Below are 25,655 nucleotides of genomic sequence, written 5' to 3'. Positions count from 1 at the left end.
TTTCCCATTGAGTTTCCTTCACTTCGTTGTTCCTCTCCAAAGCAGTCTCCTCTTCTGCTACCACATGCTGTTGTTCTTCCACCTCCACTTCTCTTTGCTGCTGTTGTTCCAGCGTTCTGTCTTAAGAATTCTTCATCTTCTCTTATAGTCCGTAGTGTGGCCACCCGCCATTCCAGGCCTCTCACTATTTCTTCCAACAGTGCCACGAGCTTGCACTTGTTGCACATGTACGCCATGTTCTCAGGCAAGAAAACAAACATGGCACCCACCTAGCAGGTCACAAGCACTGGAGTATTCTTCCCATTCATAATCTCTTCTACCTTTTTTTTTTAACTGCCTGGTTTGGAGTGGCCTGTGCTTTGTCCTATCCTACGTCAGGGTAAACGTCAGAGTGCCACTGGAATGTGGTGCACTGTACAAGGAGAATTAGTAATTTATTTATTTATTTATTTCAAATTTAAAATATTTTTTTTTATTGTGTGAGAACATCACTGCTCCATTTAAACCTTTTTGACATCTGTATGGGCTGGCTTCCATACATTAGCGTAGAAGAGTTGGAATTTGCTGCTTTGATTCTTGATTTGTAGCCAGAAACAGATTAGCTTTTCTAAAGCGCGGAAATTTCAGTTTTTATTCAAACTGAAATTCCTGGTATCTTGAGAAGGCTATTGAAATCTTTGCCACCAAAAAAACCTCTAGAATTTTCTGTGCAGTCTGCAATAGATCCCAAGATCAAGATTTGAACCTTCACCTTTAAAATATTCTGCATTCTGATTTTGTTTGAAATGAAATTGTTTTACAAACGTGCTGCAGTAGTAATTCTTGTAAGTCCAACGTTATGGTGGCTTTTGGGGGGGGTGATCTATAAGAATTTCCATATTTACTTTGCCTTTAAAAACAAACTTCAAACCTTCTCACAAGCCATTGGTGACTTTGCAACTGTTTCCATGTATTTAGGGAAGAGCTGGGGTGGACCTTTCATCAGACCTTTTTCGGTCATTTGAGGGGAGTTGGGGTGAAGCTTAGGTCCAGGCTATCAGACCGTATCTCCCTATATGAGCCTGCCCGGGCCCTGAGATCCTCAGGAGACGCCCTTCTCTCAATACCTATGTCCTCACAAGCACGACTTGGTGCTTGGTGGCTGCCCCGAGGCTTTGGAACTCCCTTCCTAAGGAAGCAAGAATGGCCCCCTCCTTGCAGTCCTTCCGTCGGCAAGCAAAGACTTTTTTATTTCAACAAGCCTTTGGAACTGAAAGCTGTTAAGGACAGGACTTGAAGGGTGCTGCATTGCTATTGTCTAATTGTATTATTTTAAACTGAGTTTGAATTATTTTAACTGTATGTATGAATGGTTTTAATACTGTAAATTGTTTAATTCGATCTTAATCTAGACTTTTGTATGTTTTTAATTATATGTGTGCTTTTATCTGGAAGCCGCAGTGAGTTCCAGTTCTGGAAAAAGGGCGGGGTAAAAATAATGATAATCAATCAATCAATCAAAGATGCCCTTCAAGAGGGTTTTCAAGGGGCAGAATTTTTTGTGCTTTCCTTATTAACTGTATGTATTAACTGGCTGAGGGACTTTTATTGCTCTTAAACCATTTTTAACAGCTGTGTGTGTACTTGCAACAGCATGAGGGCCTCCACTTGCAAGCTTCCAGCCCAGCACGACTCCTTGGAGCACCCATGTGACCACACAACATTGCATGATCACATGGGTGTTACAGGAAATTCTGTCTTGCTGGGAGATTATCAATGGAGACCTCTGGTTGTTGAGAGTGCTTGCAGTTTTTCTGAAACTTTAAGTGTGGTCACTACCCCCCTGGGCCACCTTGTACAGTTAATAATATAAAAAGGAATTTCTTCTGAAAGCTGCAGAAATTTGCTTTCTGCTTTTTCAGGGGATAAATGGGCCCGTGAAATTGGGGAGCAATTTTGGCCCATTTTTAATTCGGAGCCCTTTGGAATATATACCTTTCGCTTTTGTATTGCTCCCTGCAAATGTCAGTCTATGCCGGATGTATGACATAGAAACATCACTTGCCGACCCACCTGCCCAAGTAGTCTGTTAACCTTTTTTAACTGGTGTCTTTTGTGTTTAGCTTAATTTTACAAAAACGTTCTCTTTGACCCTCTGCCCATTACTTCTGCCACATAAGACATTGATAGGTAACTCCTTTGCCCTTCCACAGTAGTGCCAAGCATCAAGTGGGCAGAAAGGTTACTTCAGGGACAAGCTTATCCAATGACACAAAATGGAGAATAACTGCTGTCTGTCAAGTCATCTATTCTCATTTTGGCTTGATTTCACCTTATGAAAAGCAGTGTCTTTGACAATGACATAGCGAGCCTGTCCTTTCATTGTACTATAGCATTTCAAAAACTTTATTTCTTGGAGGTGGCTAAGAGATTGAACTTTGAACTGGGAAGGGCCAAGTTTGAATCTTGCTTCTGCCATGAACTCACTAAGTAGACTTAGAACAACCCATGGTTCCCTCATCCTTCATCTCTGATATGGGGATAATATTGCACATGCTTTACTGTTGTAAGGATTGCTGTGACTGTGGGCAGTATGCAAAGAAAACGTTCCATTAGCACAAGTGTAGCCAGCATGGTGCTCTCCAAATGTTATGGACTAAAACTCTCATCAGCTGCAGCCAGCATGGCTGATAGTCAGAGATGATAGGAGCTGTAGTGCAAAACACCTGGAGGCCACCAGGTTGGCTGTTCCAGTGTTTGCACAAAGACTTCTGGCTGCACAGCGCAACTCCCCCTCCCTCTCCTCTCCCAGCACATGCCCTAAATCTGTTTCAGGAGCAAATTTGATGAGGGCATGCAGGGAGTGGAGAGCAAGAGGAAGTTCTGTTGCGCAAATGGAAATCTTTGCACTAACGGAACTACTTTGCTGGATACAACCCTGTATGTGATGAACTTTAAATACTGTACATCGCTATATAAATGCAATAATTAGTTACTTACTAATTTCTTTTTTAAAAATGTTTTGAACCCAGTATAACAAACTGTTTCATCTGTCGTGGTAGACTGTTGGATATGGGTAGGAAACAAAACATTTAAGAGTTCCTTGTGTGCAGAGGACTCTGAACTGTGGGGCTCGGATTTAGTCTTATAGAACAGGGTAACTCAAATTGTATTGCTCTTGAACCTTTCCAGAATAAGGCCCCACACTGATGCCTAAACTACTGTAGGATGAACTTTCTTTGGATTAAGCTGTATATCATGCTTCCAAACGCTGAAGATTTGCTCACATATTGACTGTAGATATGTGGCAGAAATGTTGGAAAACGCATGTCTGACCTAAATAAACAGTCTGGTAATTCAATAAGCAATGTATTGTAGGCTCTTTCAGTTTTCTGACAGCATTTTTTGTTGTCTCTGCTGGCATTGGCTCTTGTTTCTACTGCTTAAAGGCATTTTTCAGTGTCAGTAGCAGTTCTGATGAACTTTTTTTTTTTGCTTAAGCAGGTGCTGTTCCCTGGGGTCTGTTTTTATATGATCTTATCTGTTTCCTGTCTAAAGTAAAATCTTAGCAAAATACCACAAGAAAATTCATTTCAATTTCAACAATTTTATGAAGATTTATACAACTCAGACAAAACAATATTAACATGTTAATGATTTCCCCCCAAGTTATACTGAATTAGACAAGCTAGAAACACCTTTAATGGAACAAGAAGTAATAAATATCATCCCAAATTTATATTTGGATCATGCGCTACAAATTTGGGTGGTGACTATCAGAGTACAGAAGTATTTTATCTTAAAAAAAAAGTCACAGGTGCCAGAAGCAACCTGCAACACTGAACACAAAGCTTAATTAGAGAGCTATGTAAGCACTTTTTACATTCACTGTTCAGCTATTATGGAAGTGAGACCATATTCAATATACCACCTGATAGAATTAATGGTGAAGAGTGAACTTATGTGAAAGCTTTGGCAATGTAAACTTTTATATTCACCTCAGGTGCTGCTTTCAAAGGAATATGAATGTAAAAATAAGTAATTTCTAGAGATGTGGGGTATTTTATCAGAATAATATGCTTGTTTCCTGTACAAGAAATTTGGCAGTGATGCACTTGTAATGCGTTATATTTCAAAAATAAAAGTGCATTGTGCTCTAGGTACACAGTTTGATATTAAATGCTGTTGAAATAGAAATTTTCTCAGTATTACACAAATTCAAAGGTTTTGTCAGATATTGGTGATAGATCTGGGAACATCTTTCTTCTTCAGACCAAGCACATTTGGTTAAATAGTAGTTTTTTGAAAGGTGTGACTTTTTAAAATAGATTATTTGCCTTGTCTAAATCAACCAGTATGTCATAGCCTTTTATATTAAAAAAAAATTAATGGAGGCTATTGTAAAAGAGGTGGTGGAAATCAATGTTATGTGTCCCCATAGTAAGGGAAAAGATGTCAATTAAGCCCAGGCTTTTATTCTTTGCGCATAGTAGGCCATTTAAGCTTAAGTGAAAAATCCTGTCCTCTGTGTGTGACAGCATACATTTTAGGTTGTTCTTACCTTGATAGTTGAATTCAAATATAAAGTACACAAGGTCAGCATAGTGTAGAATATTTGATAAAAATGCATGTGTTGGCTGGAAGTATTAATTGGCAGTGATGTTTCTAATTTTTCAGTCTTTTTACTATTGTGCTTAAGTTTATGGCCTATATCCTTAATAGACTTTCCTCTTTTCTCTCTCCAGGTAATCCAGGATTGGCCGGCTATTACCGGACATTTATACAAACTTTGTACTCTGGCCTGAATCGGCAGTATCCAGTTTGGGTTGTGAGTCATGCTGGACACTGTAAAGTCCCCCATGGCATGGAAATGATGGAAGGTACTATGCAGTTAACTTGCTGCCTTTTTGTAATGTTTGTACTTGCTGCTCTAAAACTACTTGGCAACAATCAGAAATTTACATGTGCGGAACAGTAGGTACAGTAATACCTTGCATTAACGTACTCAATGGGACCAGAGCGAGTACGTAAACCGAAAATGTCCTTAAAGTGAAGCACTACCTTTTAAAACTTTTTTTACCTCTCCTTCATGCGGAGCTTCAAAGCCCCGTGCTAAAGCCTCTGCTGTTGCACTGCTGCGCCTCTCAGCTGATTGCAATCGCGCCTCCCAGCTGATTTGCAGTGTATAGTAGATCTTATTGTTGGTCCTGTTTGTATGCCTAAGACTATGCTCCTTTGTGAACATAACAATTTAGATTATATGTTCCAAAGAAAGGACACCCTTTGGTATTGGTATTCCAAGGAAAGAGGGTACCGTACCCTCATAAGCAACATTAAAATATGATGGAATTGGATCACCTTAGAGACCTGTGGAACATGGTGGTTTTTTTTAAAAAAAAAAATAGAACATCAGCAAAAGGTAGCATGGTGCAAAAGTGCTGAATTGCCTGCAGGTTGATAGTAGCAGTTGCCTTATAGTAGGTTGATAACAGTGTGATGGCATTATTCCCTTTTCTTCCATATATTTATGGTGTAAGTATGTAGCTATTAGTACTGAATCAGATGTGCACAGTTGTGCATAAAATAACTGGGAAAGGGTACCTAGATACCAGCTAGGGATAATACATATTTGGGGATTCACATAGCTTTTTATGCCTTGTAGGAATAGCTGGAATTGTAGAAAGCAAAACAACTAGGATAGCTTGTAGGAGAAATCTCTTCCTTTCTAGGTCTGTGTGTGTGTTGTTTAGACTTTCAAAAGTCTAACCAAGCAAATCAATTTTTGTATGGTTATCTACAGAATTTCCTAGCTATGGGCTTAGTGAACTTGTATTTGGCACTGACCCATGATAAAGTAGTAGGCTCTTGGCTGCAATGTACTGGAAAGTCTAATCCAAGCCCCAATGCAGAGTTCTTTGCATGTTAGTCCTTTTTGCATGTTAACTTATACAATCCAAGGAGCAGCATGCTAGAGTTAGCAGTAACAAACCAGTGCATCATGTAAAACGTCATACAGCACAGAGAGACCCAAATTACTGGTACTGGGGATGCTTGGCAGTAGATAGTAAAATTAAATTTTTAAAAATCCAAGGATTTATTGATTTGAGTACATACGTGGTGATCTGCTACAACTGATACATACATGCAAAGACCAGCTACAGCCTATGCGGTATATTCATTCAGATATCTGTATAATAGAGTTCTTTGGAGTTGCACCACTTCAGACTGTGAGTTGAGAACTGTGTAGAAAAACTAACATGTTAAGAAGGGTATGTGAGCACCCACTCCCCAATATCAACAATTTCCCTTTCTGTTGAAAAATAGTTTATATTCTAAAAACATGCAGGGATGCTATACTTCATAACTTGCACATTTGAATTTATGGATACCTTCTTGATCTGAGAAGGTGGAGGAAAACCTATTCATCATACTGCTTTGAATTTTTTTTAAAAAACATCTTTGTTTCCTAAACTCTGTACATGTATATAACTACTAAGGGTCTACCCCCAACCATTTTGGTTCAGATCCTGATTCAGCATTTTGGAAACAGCCCATCTCAGTCTGAGGTGCTTCATAGGCTGACCAGTTCAGCGGCGTCCATCCAAGTCTACTTTGCCCCCTGCCCCATTCACTATTGGGAAATCGTAAAACAGCTATAAGGTTTTTTCCTTTTGACAGAGGTGGAGGCAAGTTGAAGGCATACAAGCCACTTCAGAATAGATAAAGCTTATCAAATTTCAGACAAAAAGGTTCAGGGTTTTTTGTGCTGGGCGCCATTAAAGTTAGAGATTTCCTTTTTTAAAAAAAATTATTTTGGGGCAGAATTGTATGAAATTTGCAGGCAAGGTTGCACCTTCTGAGGGCGTGAATCCTACCAATTTTCAGAAGGATAACTGCAGTAGTTTTCTGTCATGGGCAACTTTTAAAGTTTTGGGATGAGTAAAGTACAGAATCACTTTGATTTCCCCTAGTGTTTTGTGGGTAGTTGGTCTGCGCATTGCAGATGTGGAGAAGTGGGAATGGATAAGAAATTTCTGCCAAATTTCAAACAGATAAGTATACGGGCTTTTGTGCTAGACACCTTTTTAAAAGTTGATTTTTCTGCAGGAAAGAACTAAAAGGGATTTGCTTTGCCTGTCAATCATAACAGAACTTTCCCTCTGCCTTCTCTGGTGTTCACTCTCCCTTCTCCTGCCATCACCCCCCCACCTCACCCCCAGTGTTATTTATGGTAACCTTAGGAGACATACTTTCACTTTCAACAGATGCTTGCTTCACCTTTTTAAATTGCTCAGGTGCTGTGAAATGCTTCTGGGTTCCCTGCTCCAGTTTATGCCACCTTGTACAGATTCTGCTTTCTTCTGACAAGCCCAAATCCCTCTGAGGCGCCGCACTTTGGTTTGGGATTTGTCTGAACCTGATGCACAAACCTAATAACTACCTCTTTCAGAGTTGCACTTAAAACAACTGAGTTTAAGGAAACAGGCCACTATCTCATGGGTGTAAATTCAAGTAAACTCAATGTGTCTTGCTTCTGAGTAAGCAATGGAGGCTGATCCACTGGGGCACAGCCTCCCAATGAGAATGTGAAGCAATTTCTTTTAAAAATCCCCCCCAAAATCTCAAAGCCACATGCAGTTTTCTATGTCTCACACAGTTTATACTTCTATTTGAACTCGGAGAACCTCTACAAACATTTCTGACAATCTACTGTTGCCTGGTCAATCAGCTCTCTGCACTACTCAGCCAATTCTAATCCCAAAGTATAGGTATGACAAAAACGTCTGTTTTTGGTCTGTCTGCTTGTCAGGCTCCTGTTCATCTGTTTTGAGGCCTGTCTAACACAGCCACTCTAGCTAGTTAAGGAGGAGTCAAGGAAAGTCAAGGGCTCTGGGCTGCTGGGAGGAAGGGAGGGATATAAATAAATAAATAAACAGTTGGAGGCACATGACTTCTCTCCCAGGGACCTGTGGGACAACAGGGACCCCTTTTAAACCAAAGTGAGAAATAGTTCAGTTTAGGTAGGTGCTAACTATTTGTAAAACAGGAATGCTTACGTATCTACAGTATATTTGTAAGGGAGGAGGATGGAGAGAAAACCAGAACAGCTTGGCACTGCCCCTGTGACCTCTCATTGGCCATGCCCCCATGACCTGTCAGTAGCCCCACCAGGTCTAGTAGGCACCAGCCACCACTGTGAGGAGGCACGGATAGGATTTCATTGTTGGTTTCTCTAAGGTTCTGCAGCACTTTGTCCCTTTTCTTCTGTTCGCTCCCTCCACGAGGCAATCATTGTAATGTCTGGGGGAAAATGAATTCAGTATGTTCCACAGTAGAACCTAGCACCCAGAAATGCTGGCTATCTATTGTGAAATAGCTTTCTGTCAGTACATTGCCACTATCTAAGTCACCATTGTAGAAGCTACTTTGACTCATTGATGTATATTGCTTGTCAGACATCTTGCTATAATCCTCTCAAAAATGTTGCATAGTTGTATTGGGGGGGAAGCCATTAGAAAAAAACCCATAAATACCAGAATGATGTCTAAACATTATATTGAGTGAATTTGCTCACTACTTTGACAGTTGGTCCTAATAAAGGTGTTATCTTACTGTTATTACTAGAATTAGTGTTATCTTACTGTTACTATTAGAATTGGTGTAACTCTTAGAACTAGTGTCTTGTACAAACCATTTACGAGATCCAATTTTTGAAGTGAAGCATTAATATTTGCCATTAACTTTTTCTTTATCGCCAGCTTTTGCACCTGAACTCTTAAATCCTTTTTAACACCCCCACCTCCTGTGGCTTCAAGGCTGACAAGTGAAACCTGAGAGCTCCTGGTATTTTAGTCAAATTGCCACTAATCATTGTGGTCAAATGTCAGACTCTAAGGCAAACATTAGTACTTTGGCACGGGGGGGGGGGACATCCCCTAGGATTTTCAGACTGTTAGTAGAACTTGAGAATTAGTACTTGCTGGCAAACCCATGGCCCCACACAGTGTAGAAAAGCATGGAATGGTATCTTTAAGCAAAATTTTGATTTTTTTTTTTTACTTCATATGCCTGAAAGCTTTTAGCTTGTTTGCCTGTATTTGTTATTTGTGTCAATCCTCCGAAATACCTCAATGGGGAAATAATTTCCTTAAAAGAATCTTTCCAAATTTTGTGGGTTGTTCAGAGAAATAAACTGTTAGGTGCTCTTGGAGGAAGAAAGCTGATAGAAAATGCTTGTGCATGTACCCTTGTGTATCCACTCTTTGCTTGATTGGTAACTTTAAAATGAATGTAAACACAAGAATAGGTGCACACAAGCATTTTCTATGAGCTTTCTTTCTCTGCTCACCCTCATATTGCCAGCAAAGGGGAAAGGGTAGTAAATTATCTTGTGGCAAAATAGGCAGTGGCTGACTGAAGTGCTGTTCATTCTTGTCCAGGTAGTTATTTATTTATTTATTAAATGTATATTTTTTTATTGATTGATTGATTTATGTCCCACCCTTCCTCCGAGCAGGAGCCCAGGGCAGCAAAAAAAAGCATTAAAAACACTTTAAAACATAATAAAAACAGACCTTAAAATACATTAAAACAAAACAATGGTTAAAAACATTGTGTGTGTGTGTGTGTGATATATATATATATATCTATATATCTGTCCTGTCCTGTCCTGTTCATCAGCTGAGGCAAAGTGGCAGCGGATCAGGCACTCTTCTGAGCCTCCTCACCCCACATACTGCACTCTGGAATGGCCACATGTCCCCTGGGGTCCTTTATCTCAGAAGAAGGCATTTGACATCTATGAGAGCCTTAGCGTGTCCATGCTGCTGCAATGGCAGAAGAAGAAAATAACTTTTTTTTATTTTGTTGCAGTTTTTCAATTTGTTTTTTACATATAACCATTTCAGATACTACATCTTTCTCTTTAACATAAAACGTCTTCCATACCATAAGACTAAATCTTTCTTTTCTAACCTTTATTTGTTTATTATTTATATATTTCCTTACATTTCTACCCCACCTTTCTTTCATCATAGAACTCAAGGCGGCATATATGGGGTTCCCAGGTGGTCTTCCATCCAGGCACTAACCAGACCCAAACCCACTTAGCTTCAGCAAGGTGGTGGCCTCATGTACCTTCGCACCATGCCCTTTACCCCTCACCAGCTGACTCTTCTCAACTCACTATACCAGCTTCTTCCCCTTCCCAAGATTCTAAAAAGGGGTTACCCCACGTAGTGCAGGTATACAACTTCTGTCAGTCAGGTGAAAGTTCCTAAGTTTACAATCCTAGCAAAGATAATTCTGTGTATTCATACTAAATATCTTCCTATATATACATTTTGTGTCACACTTACAAAAGGTGGAGCTTCAGCAACCTGTGGGGGACGAGGAGAGGATTCTGGCAACACCTGTGGGAAGGAGAGCTCTTTCTCTGGCGATAGCAGATGGGGTTGGTGAGCAAAGCAATCAGGGGCAGTAGCCCCTAGTCAGAGCTTGGAAAAGTTACTTTTTTTAAACTACAACTCCCATCAGCCCCAGCCAGCATGGCCACTGGAATGGGTTGATGGGAGTTGTAGTCCAAAAAAAGTAACTTTTCCAAGCTCTGCCCCAAGTACACATTAAAAATGTTTGTCAAATTAAACAAGAATACACAACCTACTAATACACTTTAAAGCCAACCCACAATTTATCTTGGTAAAAGTATCTGCATGTAGACAGTCCACAATTACTAATATTTTCACCCCTAACATTGTCATCGTGTATTAGTTGATGGCTCAGTTAACTCTGCTTACCTGGGGCAAGCCCCATTAAATACCCTAGGACTTACTCCCACAGTTAGGATTCCACTGTAAAACAAGGATAATGAAGCTGTGGCCCTCTCAATCAGCCTTTCCCAACCTTTGGGTCCCCAGATGTTGCTGGACTACAGTTCCTATTTTTCGTGACCACTGGCCATGCTGGCTGGGGCTCATGTGAGTTGTAGTCCAACAACATCTGGGGACCCAAAGGTTGGGAAAGGCTGCTGTAGATGTTGCGGTACTATAACTCTCATAATCTCTGGCTGGGACTGATGAGGGCTAGAGTTCAGCCATGACTGGAGGGCCACAGGTTCCCTATCCACGCTGTAAGTACTCTGATGCAGATGCACAAATGCTTCCATATACAAATGTAATCCAAACTGGCTAGATTCATGTCGATTCTGTAACAGTTGAATCTTGCACCTCTGTAGCTTTCTTTTCATGTGATGTGTCTTTAGTTCACATTGTCAGCCCTTGGGCTTATGCCTGTTTGAATAGCTCTGTTCTTTGTTCAGCTTTGCATGAAAGCTTTTACAGTTGTACAGTAGGTTATTTGCTGGAGATTTGTTTTTAGTGGTGCCTTTCTTGTTTACTCTGTTTTAATAACTCATAGGAGATAATTTGCTTCACTCACTGTGTCCATAATGTCCTCCTAATTCTCTCATTGCTTTCTAGAAACTTGATCACAAATTCAACTGAGCCCAGAAAATGCCCCAAGAAAGCTGATAAGCAGCCCTGTATTGACATCCTGGATGACCTTCCTGTTCGAATATTTTGGAAGAGGTCTTGATAACACCTGAAAAATCTATCCCCACTTATAAGCGCTTCAGAAAAAAGTCAAATGAAAATTTGATAGGACTAATTGTGTCCTGTCATATTGAGAGCAGTCAACCCACAAAGTGCCATTTCGCTGTTGTAGATAATGAAAAAGTGTCCAGATGTATTGGAAGATGCCAAGTAACCACATGTTCAACCTTTTTCAAAATAATTAGTGTAATAATTTGATGGAAATTCAGTAGCAAGATTTTATTTATTTATTTATTATTTGATTTATATATTATGATTTGATTTTGATTTTTTTTTTAAGTGGCAGCTGATCTACTGTTATCCAGCACCTTTTCCTTAACCAGCTTTTTATTTTTTAATCAATTTCAGAGTTTAAGGCCAAGTAAATACAAATTATGCTTGTCATTCCAAAGAGAATAATTAATTTACCACTGACTATTCAGCCAGTTACCCTCCCAGTTTCTATCCCAAATGGATCTTCTTGCTTGACCTGCGGTGTGTGCTATTGCTATACACAGCTATATTATAGATTAGTTACATTTTTAAGTCTGTATATGCATCTGTAAACTTCTATCTGCACACACATGCTTGTATTAAAGTATTTAAGATGACAGGGAAGAGAGGAAGTTGCCAACGCTTTGTTATCCTGCTTAAAAATCAACCATCTATACATCCTGAATAAACATTAGCAGAATCTTTAAATGTTGCTTTTTCCTTTTCATTGCCCAATATTGACACTTTGACTCATACGTTTTCCTATGGGTTAGTTGCTTGACTCAGTGTGCAGATGCTACTTATGAACAGCTTCTTTTATAATCTTATAAACACTGAGTTCTTATTTATATCCTGTAGTTTTGTCCATTACGACCAGTGTATTATTATTTTTTATGTGTCACTCCTTCATCAGATGTTAAAGCATTTAGAGGCTTCTTTTGGAAGACTTAAGAAACCAAAGGGAGCAAAGTTATTGTCATCTCTTGGATTTTATTATAAGCACAATATAGCAATTCCTGTCCTCCTGACTTAAAATAAGAAACCAAAGCTTGTCCACAGTGCATTAGTTTTTGCAAGATTGTAAGGTTTCTTTTAACATGCCTCTTAACATTTGGAAAAACTGTCACTACCTTTCTTGGAGAATTCGAGTCGCATTTAGTTTGGGTGATGGTGGTGAAGTAATCTGCTCTCTTACTATTAAACTTGGGATAGCGGCTTGGCAAAAGTTTATTTAAACTGCAGGTTAGTACTTCCTGTCAGAGGCTTTTAAAAATAAATTGCCACTCAGAACCCTTGCTATCAAAACAGAGGCTACTGATCACGAATGGGTGTCAGTAAACTAATGTTCATCCCTAGGGATTGAATGGGTAGCCTTTCTGTCGCATTAATTAATAGAGTGTGTGTGCGCCTGTGGAGGTTTAAATTATACCTACCTAGCATGCATGCACTGATTAAAGTCAGAGGAGGTGTTAATCTTCCTTTTGTCTGTGTGTGCTTCTTTAAGTAGACTTACTTTCTGTCATTATCCTCAAAACCTTTATCAGTATATTCAAAGGTGATGTATGTGAAATTTTGATATGATCAGCTCAAGAAGACCTCTGTAAGTCCCATGTTTGACAACTTTGGTACACATCAAGATTGAAATGTAAGGATTAGTTTGTTTTTGAAGTAGTGTTATTGAAGTTTAGAAGGATTGCTTGTTGTTGTTTGGTAGACCTAGTCCTTTCATTTTCTTCTGTGTTAGCACAGTACTTTTGTGAATATGAAGCTTCTTCCTAACTTAATGCTCCCATTTTGGAACTCTTATTTATTAATACTTGCTCAGAGGGATTGGAATGTCAGGTGCTTTGTGCTCAAGCAACCGCATTGCAAGTCTTATACAGTGGCCATAAACCAGCCATATCATAGGATTAACTGTTATTAGCTGTTACTAACCATTAGAGAAAGTCACTGTAAAAAAGTGTCAAACTAGTCATACATTGGGATTTGATGGCACCGTATAGCCTAAACCAGGGATGGTGAACCCCTAGCTTAGGAGCCTGATCCAGCTCCCTGAGTGAATTTATGTGCTCTACTCAAGAAATTGCTGGCTGCCGCACAGCACAAAATCCCACTGTAGCTGCATGGAAGTCTAACTCCCAGTCTAAGGATCAGCATTCATGGATCAATTTCGAGGGAACGGGTGTCTTTGCTGTGGAGACCATGGTCAATGTAGTGTAGTGGTTAGAGTTTCAGACTAGGACTTGGGAGACAGGGTTGTCATGAGGATAAAAAAGGGAGTGGGAGAGTCATGTATGCCATGTTGAGCTCTTTGGAAGGAAAGATGGGATATAAATGTAAAAATAAATTTTAAAGCATGCTGGTTCTGTTGCTGCTGCCACCTTCCTAAGCGATTCCTGAGAGATTGGGTGTGTGAGTGTGTGTGTGTGGGAGGGTGGAGGTGGTCATGCCCACTTGTTTCTTTGGCTACATTCACCCTGGATGCAGCCCTTGGAAGACTGGTCAATACCAAATATAGCCTTTGGGCCAATAAAAGTTGAACTATTAATTATTTCAAGTTTTGGATTGTAAATTAGTTGCTGTAAAAGTTATTTAACTAAATACCTCTGAAATATACTTGTGTGTGCCATCATCTGAAATAGTACTTTCAGTTACATTTCCAAATTCACTGTATACACACAGTACTGGCCCAAAATACTGTCTTGCTTTATAGGAACATAAAGCCAGAGTCATTTTAATTGGAGTTCGTGAGGCTGCTCTATAACCTTCACTGCTGTATTTGACCAGCCACAGAAAAATCCTGCTTCTGCTTACCAAATGACAAAAATTAAACATGACATGAATATCAAAAAGGGTATATAAGTACATCTACTGCTATATGCATATAGTTGACAGTGTTGTCCAACAAAATATTAGAGTGAAAAATAACAAATGGTGTAAGATGCTTATTTTAAATAGCATTCCATGAGTGGCCATGACGGGGTATGTTAGCTGCCACAGAGAACTAATTGCTCAATGCTAATGTAGTTCAGCCTTTTCCTGCCTGTTTTCTAACTTCTAACAAATTTTGCAAGTTTGTCATTTCTCTTCAACATTAAGAGTAGGTGTAGATATTTCCATTGGCCATGTATGCACAGTTATGGTAATCAGTATGCACTAATCTGGGACTAGTGTTGGGGGAGAAACCCATTTCAGTTCCCATTAAAGCTGAATCTATCAATTTTGTGCTTTCTGAAACAATATGTGAGCAGAACTGTCCTTCAAAATTTACACTCACGTGAAAGTTGTTATGCAGTTCTCCATTCAAACAATGTTTACAAAAATGCATATATTAAGGGAAAAGGTGCATAAAAATGAATATGTTCGTGAAAATAACATGCAAATATGCATTATATTAGGAAAAATTGCTTGCAAAATGTATATATTAGTCAAAACTGCGTACAAAAATGTGTGTGTTAGAAGTTTGCACTAAAATGCTGAAGATTTTTCATGAGTATTTTTTTTTAAAAAAAATCACAAAGTGCTGCAGAAATGTGAAAAACTGAAATCAAGACTGGAAAAATGAGAAACTGAAGAAAGATACCACATGTATCCATTTACATCTGGATGGACTCAATTATGTGGAACCTTTTAGAAAACCTGTGGCCGCCATCAAATCTGCTTTCACGCCTAGATGTCAAGCTAACAGTTCTGTTGCTCGGGTCTGTGCTGTCATCTCCTCTTCCCCTTTTCTTTAGTCTTCAAAAATATAACCTTGTGTTTCTGAACTCAACCCAGCTGATTCTTTCACTTTCAGACCACCAAAGACTTCATTCAGGTTGTGCATATTTCTTTTTTATAATAATCTTTTGTTATCCTGACCTGTGTCCCTGCTTTTTAAATTAGTTTTGTAGGAAGCCTCATTACTTTCCTTTGTAAAAATGAAGCAGTTCTCAGGGTTCAGTTGCCTTTACTGTCAGCTTATGTTTTCTTCTTCAGAATGTTTGCATTAACACTTAAAATGAATATATCTTGTTTGTGTGCAATAAGAAAGGCCGTATATATGGGGTGGGATTGCCAGTTCCTTCCCCGGCTTTTCTTTACCCCCCAGCGTATGCCGGGTACTCATTTTACTGACCATGGATGGATGGAAGGCTGAGTGGACCTCGACCCCTTTTACCGGAGATTCAACTTCCTCCTTCCGTTGGAATCGAACTCCGGCCGTGAGCAGAGCTTCGGCTGCATTACCGCTGCTTACCACTCTGCACCACGGAGGGTCATACCCACTCAGGGTAGACCCATTAAAATTAAAGTAGTTGTGGTCATTCATTTTAATGGGTCTACTGTGAATAGGACTAATATTGAATATAACCCATGACCTCCAATTGAAATCAAATGGATGTCTTATTGCTGTAAAATACATAGTAATTTATTTAAATAAATTTCAGATATGACACTCAGCATGACATAAAGTATGGATACACGTATTGTTACACTATTAGAGCTTGTGCAGTCGGGACCTCAAAAGAGCCCTGCTGGATCAGACCAAAGGACTATCCAGAATCCAATTTCCCACAGTGGCCAATTGCGTGCATATGGAAATCACACAAGTAGGACTATGCACGCAGCAGCCCTCTTTGAACAGGGGAATTAATTAGAAAGGAAAGAAGCTGATAAGGTTGGCCATACTAGATGTGATGTTAAACTTACTAGATGTTAAACATGCATCTGACACTGAAGGTGGCAAACTCTGAAAACAGCATGTTTAACTCCTTCATCCCTCAGGACCTCTAATAGAACATAAGTGCGTCTCGATATAATTTTCCTTCCCCATTCCATATCATTGGTTACCACCAGCAGGGGGCAGGGAAGCCTGGAACATTGTGTTGAACATGTAGGTACACTGGCAGCAGACCTATGTTTACCATCACCTTGACTTTGACCCTGATGGAACAGATGATGAGAAGGTAGGAAGAGAGTTTGCTACCTATAAGCACCCAAAAAATATATAAATATATAAGTGCATATATACTAGTTCTGGGCTCCTGCTGGGAGGAAGGACAAGATATAAATCAAATAATAAACAAACTATTTATAATATATATTAATGCCTAACAATATACTGTGCTGGTCCTCATGCTTAAGGCTCCCATTTTATAGATCCCCCTACCTTTTCCTGAACTTTATATGTTCCTAATGGTGCTATTCTTAGTACATTAATAAGTATTGTATCACTTTTTTATAGTGAAATGTCTGCTTTTACATAGTGTGCCACAAATAATTGAAAATGTTTTTTTACTGCAAAATATTTCTGGTATTTCAATACAGAGGGTGAGCTTCCTGTTTATAAAACTGTCTGCAATGAGCAATTATTCGCTTTGAGCATTTTGCAAGATATTCATCAACAATAAGGTATCCCACATCAATATGTGTGTAAAGGAACTGGTTGTTTTCATAGAATGTGTCAGGAACTGTCTTAGCAGTTGTTTTTGCCCTTCTTCAGTCTCTGCTGGGCAATTTGTCCCTTCTGAAGTTTAAAGAATACTTCAAAGCATCATAGGAAATCATTAGTACTGATCCAAATATTTGTTTGCCGCCACCTTTCACTTTCTTGTTGGACTTCATTACCCAATGTCTATTTTTAAGGAAATGGTCAGATACTTTGTCCTAAGTATTAAGCTGAGATGTGTGAAAGCAAACAGTCAGGGAAATGCTACAGAACTTCATTTTCCACATTCATTCATTTCTGTGTGTGTAAAATTATTTCAATGTCAAGCATGCAGTATTGCCATAAGGTCTGTAAATCACCTGTATACATAATCATAATGTCTGTCTTAGACTTGCACCAAGACTAGAATGGATTGAGGACTGTGCAGACTCCACTGTTCCGTGTGACTGGACTGCTTTAATCCCAATGAAGTCAATAGGGCTTAAGGAAACTTTTCTCTGTGCAGGACTGCAACCATAGCGAATAAATTGACCATTAAAAAAAAAAAAAGAAATTCCTAACATTCCTGCTTTACAAGAATATAGCAATACCAATATATTTACAAATATATGTTTATGTTCACATTAGGACAGTAAACCCTTAAAGAGCTTAAATGTCAAGTTAGTATGTCTGAGACGTACTAATGCTAAAGTATAATATGCCACTAATTCTAAGTACCGTGGGAGCCTTTTGGAAGATCAACCACCCCAATATTCTTCCGGTCCAGATAATTAATGGCAAATCAACGGCATGTTGTGGGCTATCCACGCATACAAAGGAATTGGCCTGTCTTCCTGTGTGTAAAGACTCCTTGAGCACATTTTATTTTAGAAACGCTGTAAATAATATTGAAGCACTATGACTTTAAAGCATGTTGTTTAATCCTCCACATACTTGATCTTTCATCTCTTTTGTCGTCTGATATCCTTTTATTTCCTCTCCAGTTGATTGCCAAGTCTTATGGAGAACTATGCACAGGCTTCAACCATATGGGCAAGGCACAGCCTGCTAAGCAGTGACAATCAGCTGATCACCAGGTCATGCAGAGCCCAGCACACAGCGCTTTACGAGATCCAACCATTAGCTGATCATCAGTGTTTGCAGCCTGTGTCTTTGCCCACCGTTTGATTTCAAACCATGCAGACAAGTGAATTACGTGATATCATTGTAATATCAGGTGATTGACAGATAGGGTGTCCCACAGAGGATGAGGAAGATTTGGTTCCTCCCCCCCCTGCTTTACACATGATTTGCTGTCACTTTTCTTGTCCATTCCCGCATTTGTGCTTTTTTTGTACTTGTTGCCAATGGATGTATTGACGTTTGTGCCTCTATTAATCTCCTTCACTTTCCTAATTAAATTCCTCCTCAAGTGTCATTAGTTCTACAAAAATGGCCTTTTCTTAGCTTTGTCTTGCCTACTACTCCAAAATCTTTGCACATTAAGGCATTGCACATTGGATACTTCACTTTCCTTATCTGTTGAGTTGAAAGTTTGTTTGGAGTGTTCTTTTTTTTTTCTGAGCCATGTTTAGGGTATTTTAAAAGCATTATGCAAATCCCCATTTTTTAAAATTCATTTCTGTTGAAGTAGAATTAGGTTGCAAAAATTATGCAGTTATGCACATTAGAGGAGGCTTCAAACCTCAGCAAAGACTGCATATATAGAGAATGTGTTAGTTTTCATGTCTTGAAGTCTAAAGAACCTGAAGTAGTATTGTTACAAAGTCCAGTCTCTAGGAATCTGCTTAAATGCAGGATTGCATTTGTTGCTCTTGGCTAAGGTGTCCTACTTGCAATTCAGTACTTATCAAGCCGTGCATGAATCCCAGGAAAGATCCACAAGAGTCAATATCTGTTTTGACTTCATTGCGGTCAATTGTTAGAAACTTGAAACAGTTTTCTATAGAATCTCATGTCATCCACACAGACAATGTTGTCTCCCCACTGGTGCTTCCTTCCCCATCACTTCTGCACTTGTGCCTCTTTATTTATCATAGAATCAGAGAATAGTAGAGTTGGAAGGGGCCTATAAGGCCATCAAGTCCAACCCCCTGCTCAATGTAGGAATCCAAATCAAAGCATTCCCGACAGATGACTGTCCAGTTGTCTCTTGAATATCTCCAGTGTCAGAGAGCCCACTACCTCTCTAGGTAATTGGTTCCATTGTCGTATGGCTCTAACAGTTAGGAAGTTTTTCCTGATGTCCAGTCGAAATCTGGCTTCCTGCAACTTGAGCCCATTATTCTGTGTTCTGCACTCTGGGACGATCGAGAAGAGATCCTGGCCCTCCTCTGTGTGGCAACCTTTCATGTACTTGAAGAGTGCTATCATATCTCCCCTCAGTCTTCTCTTCTCCAGGCTAAACATGCCTAGTTCTTTCAGTCTCTTCTCATAGGGCTTGGTTTCCAGTCCCCTGATCATCCTTGTTGCCCTCCTCTGAACCTCTTCCAGTTTGTCTGCATCCTTCTTGAAGTGCGGAGACCAGAACTGGACGCAGTACTCAAGATGAGGCCTAACCAGTGCTGAATAGAGAGGAACTAATACTTCACACAATTTGAATATATACTTCTGTTAATGCAGCCTAAAATAGCATTTGCAGCCACCTCACACTGTTGGCTCATATTCAGCTTGTGATCAACGACAATTCCAAGATCCTTCTCACATGTCTTATTGCTGAGCCAAGTATCCCCCATCTTATAACTGTGCATTTGATTAAGTGTAGAAATTTGCATTTGTCCCTGTTGAATTTCATTCTGTTGTTTTCAGCCCAATGCTCCAGCCTATCAAGGTCCCTTTGAATTTTGTTTCTGTCTTCCACGGTATTAGCTGTGCCCCACAATTTTTTATCATCTGCAAATTCAATAAGCATGCTCTGTACCTCCTCATCCAAGTCGTTAATAAAAATGTTGAAGAGCACTGGGCCCAAGACCGAGCCCTGTGGTACCCCACTCATTACTTCTGCCCAGTTTGAGAAGGAACCATTGATAAGCACTCTTTGAGTACGATTCTGGAGCTAACTATGGATCCACCTGATAGTTGTTCCATCCACCCCACATTTAGCTAGCTTGCAAATCAGAATATCATGGGGCACTTTGTCAAAAGCTTTGCTGAAGTCGAGATATATTATGCCCACATCATTCCCCCAGTCTACAAGGGAGATTACCCAATCAAAAAATGAGACAAGATTAGTTTGGCAGGATTTGCTGTTCATAACTCCATGTTGGCTCCTAGTGATCACTGCATTGTTTTCAAGGTGCTTACAGATTGACTGCTTTATAATCCGCTCCAGAGTTTTTCCAGGGATTGATGTTAGGCTGACTGGTCTATAGTTCCCCAGTTCCTGCTTTTTGTCCTTTTTGAAGATAGGGACAACATTTTGAAGATAGGGACAGCCATCCGGCATTTCACCAGTCCTCCATGATTTCGCAAAGATAATAGACAGTGGTTCTGAGAGTTCTTCAGCCAGTTCCTTCAATACTCTAGGATGTAGTTTATTGGGACCTGCCAATTTGAACTCATTCAAAGTAATTAGGTATTCTTTGAACGTTTGTCTGTCAAGCTCAAGCCCCAATCCTTCTACTTCGTGTTTCCTGGGAGGGTCATAGACCCTTTTCTGGGAGAAGACTGAGCCAAAGTAGGAATTGAGCACTTCTGCCTTTTCTTTGTCATCTGTTATCATTTTGCGATCCTCATTGAGTAGCTGTGCCACCATTTCTTTTCTCTGTCTTTTACTATGGACGTACCTGAAGAAAGCTTTTTTGTTGCTTTTAGCATCCCTCGCTAACCTCAGCTTTAGCCTTCCTGACGCTATCCCTGCAATTCCGTGATACCTGCCTGTACTCTTCCTTTGTGGCCTGGCCTTCTTTCCACTTCCTGTATATGTCCTTTTCTGTTTTCCGGTCAGCTTTAAACTTTTTGTGAATCCACATTGGCTGCTTCTGCTGTTTCCCCCCTTTTTCCTTGTTGGAATTGCTTGCCATTGCACTTTTAGAATTTCCTTTTTTAGAAACTCTCAGAGATCTTCGACTCCTTTTCTCATTAGGGTCGCTTGCCATGGAACCATACTTACAATTGTTCTGAGTTTATTGAAATAAGCTTTCCAGAAGTCCAGGGTGCACGTATGGCTACTCTCAGCTTTCGCTTCTGTTAAAATCAAGAATTCAAGTATGGTGTGGTCACTTTCCCCCAGAGTTCCTATAACTGCCCCTTCATCCACCAAATCATCTCTATTGGTTAGAATCAAGTCCAGGATAGCTGATCCTCTAGTTGCTTCCTCCACTTCCTGTGGGAGAAAGTTACCTCCAACACAAGTCAGAAATTTCTTGGAAGGGCCGTGTTTGGCAGAATTTGTCTCCCTCGGGATATCGGGATAATGAAGTCCCCCATTGCTACTGCATCATGACTCCTCGAAACATTGGCAGTTTGCTTTTCAAAAGTTACATTCTCGTCTTCTCCTTCATTGGGTGGTTGGTAATAGACTCCAAGCACCACATTCCTTTTATTACTTGCTCCATTAATTTTAATCCAGATACTCTCGGTGGAGCTACCAAGCTCATTTTCCTGTGTTTCTGTGCAGGGATATATATTTTTAACATATAGCGTGACTCCACCTCCCTTTTTATTCCTTCTGTTCTTTTTGAACAAGTTATATCCTTCAATTGCTGTATTCCAGTCACGGGAGTCATCCCACCAAGTTTCAGTTATACCTATCAAGTCATAATTGCCCTCCTGTATTAAGAGTTCAAGTTCACTACAGGATAGTCCTCCAAAACTGGGTTTGATCTTTAAATTAGTTATTTTCACAGATATCTCAAAAAAGCAATTCAGATTATTCATGGACCATAATTTGCTAACTTCTGAGTTAAGAAACATGAGTTTACAAAATTAAGTGCTGAACTCTGGTTACCTGTTTGCATTTGGCTACTTCAGTAGTGAGTAAAAAGCAGCAAACAAAAATCAAGCTAATGGTCTGGTGAGATGAGGTTGATCACATCCACTTGATAGCAAGCACTTGCCATCTTTAAGTTCTCCTGATGTTTACTAATATATAGATATCTTTATATGTGCCCATTGGGCGTTAGAGTGAAACAGAAAGTGTTAAACTTCATCTTCACATTGATGCATTCATCTGTTACTTTGAAGTGCAGCCTTATACCTTGTTATCTCTCATCTTACATTTCCTCTATTCTAACCAGAAAATTTCTTAAGGATGGGGTGAGAGTGTCTGCACTGTGCATGTGTATATATATCTAGTTGGAGACAATTGCTGCTGGAATAATGTATTCCATGCCTTAATGATAAATGATAGCAAAGATAGATAGCAAAGATATAAATTTATCTGCTAAAACAGGGGTGTGCTTATGTTAGTCTAGCAGGGAGAGAGAACAAGTACACTGGATGGTTCCTAAAGGAATTGTATAGGATAATAAATAAACTAAATTCCTACTGAACCTTGAATTCCAAAGTCAGATTCAGGAGCTGAAGCTAGGAGATAATTTATTTTCTTCTCTTCTTCTTCATCCAGCTGGTTTAAATAACTCCTCTGGCAAGTTACCCATGTAACGAGATACCAAATGAAAACTATTCTTTTCAAGTGGAGGTAATAAGATAGAAGAATGACAAAACATGTCATTTTAGCTGTATGATTTCTTTTTCTATTACTTTACTATCTGGTAGCTGCACCCAAATTGCTGAGCCAGATACTTGGTGTGCAATTCCTGTACTTATCTACTTTCTAAGCAGATAATTGAGATAAAGGAAGCACAATTAACACCATATTTTTTTAAAAAAAAAAGTGGACTGGGACAAACAGATTTATTGCCTTCACACAATTACTCAGGAAGGCTGTTTCTGAGATAGGAACAATGTCCACCTCATGTCCTGTCCCCTCCTATGCTTTAATGACAACAGCATCCTTAATGTCATTTCTTTGCCCTGCTAGTATGGTTAAATTGGACTCTATATCGGTAATATATAAATGGTGGCTTCCAGCCATTTGAAAAAGATGTGAGACAAGCAGCACTAGAGAGGGAGAACTAATCTGTTTTGGATGCCATCCACGATTGAACCTGTACTCACCTTGTGTTGAGTTGTTTGTTTTATTTTTAGAAATTTGTAACTGCTTATGACCAAACAAGATTTACTAGACTAAATGTTTTATTCAGTGAAGGCCTACTCAAAGTAGACCTATTGAAATTAATGAACCTGTAAGTCAATCTACTCTGAGTAGGATTAGCATTGAATTTGTTGTTCTTATGTGCCTTCAAGTCGATTACGACTTATGGCGACCCTATGAATCAGCAACCTCCAAGAGCATCTGTCAACCACCCTGTTCAGATCTTGTAAGTTCAGGTCTGTGGCTTCCTTTATGGAATCAATCCATCTCTTGTTTGGCCTTCTTCTTTTTCTACTCCCTTCTGTTTTTCCCAGCATTATTGTCTTTTCTAGTGAATCATGTCTTCTCATGATGTGTCCAAAGTATGATAACCTCAGTTTCATCATTTTAGCTTCTAGTGACAGTTCTGGTTTAATTTGTTCTAACACCAAATTATTTGTCTTATTCACAGTCCATGGTATCCACAAAGCTCTCCTCCAGCCCTACATTTCAAATGAGTTGATTTTTCTCTTATCCACCTTTTTCATTGTCCAACTTTCACATCCATGCATAGAGATCGGGAATACCATGGTCTGAATGATCCTGACTTTGGTGCTCAGTGATACATCTTTGCATTTGAGGACCTTTTCTAGTTCTCTCACAGCTGCCCTCCCCAGTCCTAGCCTTCTTCTGATTTCTTGACTATTGTCTCCATTTTGGTTAATGACTGTGCCGAGGTGTTAATAATCCTTGACAAGTTCAATGTCCTCATTGTCAACTTTAAAGTTGCATAAATCTTCTTTTGTCATTACTTTAGTCTTTTTGACGTTCAGCTATAGTCCTGCTTTTGTGCTTTCCTCTTTAACTTTCATCAGCGTTCGTTTCAGATCATTACTGGTTTCTGCTAAGAGTATGGTATCGTCTACATGTCTTAAATTATTGATATTTCTCCCTCCAGTTTTCACACCTCCTTCATCTTGGTCCAATCCCACTTTCCGTATGATATGTTCTGTGTATAGATTAAACAAATAGGGTGATAAAATACACCCCTGACTCACACCCTTTCCTATTGGGAACCAATCGGTTTCTCCATATTCTGTCCTTACAGTAGCCTCTTGTGCAGAGTATAGGACAATCAGATGTCCACAATGGTGTGGCACCCACATTTCTTTTAAAGCATTCCGTAGTTTTTCATGATCTACACAGTCAAAGGCTTTGCTGTAGTCTATATTTATTTATTTATAGAATTTATTAGTCGCCCATCTGGCTGGCTGTCCAGCTACTCTGGGCGACATACAACATAGGCATATAATACCTAGACATTGAAAATCTAAAAACAATGAAGATAAAATCTAGCCCACCCCAAAAGCCTGCCTGAAGAGCCAGGTCTTCAAGGCCCAGCGGAAACTCATCATATAAAGTACAGGGTGATTTTCTTCTGGAATTCCTTGCTCCATTCCATTATCCAATGTATGTTTGCGATAAGATCTCTGGTGCCTCTTCCCTTTCGAAATCCAGCTTGGATGTCTGGCATTTCTCGCTCCATATATGGTAAGAGCCTTTGTTGTAGAATCTTGAGCATTACTTCACTTGCATGGGATATTAAGGCAATAGTTCGGTAATTACTGCATTCTCTGGGATCCCCTTTCTTTGGAAGTGGGATATATATTGAACGCTTCCAGTGTGTGGGCCATTGTTTAGTTTTCTATATTTCTTGACAATTTTTTGTCAAAATTTGGACAGATTCAGTCTCAGTAGCTTGTAGCACCTCTATTGGTATGCCGTCTGTTCCTGGTGATTTGTTTCTTCCAAGAATTTTAAGAGCAGCTTTCACCTCACATTCTAAAATTTCTGGTTCTTCATCATATGGTTCCTCCATGAATGAATCTGTCATCCTGTCATCTCTTTTATAGAGCTCTTCAGTGTATTGCTTCCATCTTCCTTTTATTTCATCTCGGTCAGTCAGTGTGTTCCCCTGTTGATTATTTAACATCTCTACTCGTGGTTTAAATTTCCCTTTAATTTCTCTAATCTTTTGGAATAGGGCTCTTGTTCTTCCCATTTTGTTGTCCTTTTCTATTTCTATACAATAACTATTGTAATAGTTTTCTTTGTCCCTACGTACTAGTCACTGTATTGTTGCATTTAGGGTTCTGTCCGTGTTTCTGTCTTCATTTGCTTTTGCTTTCCTTCTCTCTTTAATCGTTTTAAGAGTTTCTTCAGTCATCCATTGAGGTCTTTCTTTCTTTTTAACAAGAGGTATTGTCTTTTTGCATTCTTCCCTGATAATGTCCCTGACTTCATTCCATAGTTCTTCTGGTTCTCTGTCAACAAAGTTTAAAGCCTCAAATCTGATCCTTATTTGGTCTTTATATTCTTCTGGGATGTTATTTAAATTTTATTTTGGCATTATGATTGCTTTGTTGTTCTTCTTTAGCTTTACTCTGATTTTCGATACGACCAGTTCATGATCTGTACCACAGTCTGCTCCTGGTCTTGTTTTTTGCAGAAGGTATTCCAATTATATAAT

General features: G+C 39.4%; 1 protein-coding gene across 1 annotated transcript in view; it reads left to right on the top strand.

Annotated features, from left to right (window-relative positions):
• Positions 1-25,655, top strand: part of LDAH (lipid droplet associated hydrolase) — a 157,455-nt gene that overhangs the window by 24,921 nt on the left and 106,879 nt on the right. Inside the window, exon 3 of the mRNA XM_061622689.1 lies at positions 4,725-4,859. Within this exon, the coding sequence (XP_061478673.1) occupies positions 4,725-4,859 (135 nt within the window). The remainder of the gene's footprint in view (positions 1-4,724; positions 4,860-25,655) is intronic.

Source organism: Rhineura floridana, chromosome 4, assembly GCF_030035675.1.
Source record: "Rhineura floridana isolate rRhiFlo1 chromosome 4, rRhiFlo1.hap2, whole genome shotgun sequence".
Classification (NCBI taxonomy): Eukaryota; Metazoa; Chordata; class Lepidosauria; order Squamata; family Rhineuridae; genus Rhineura; species Rhineura floridana.
The sequence above is the reverse complement of the archived record's forward strand: the minus strand, read 5'-3'. Positions and strand labels throughout refer to the sequence as shown.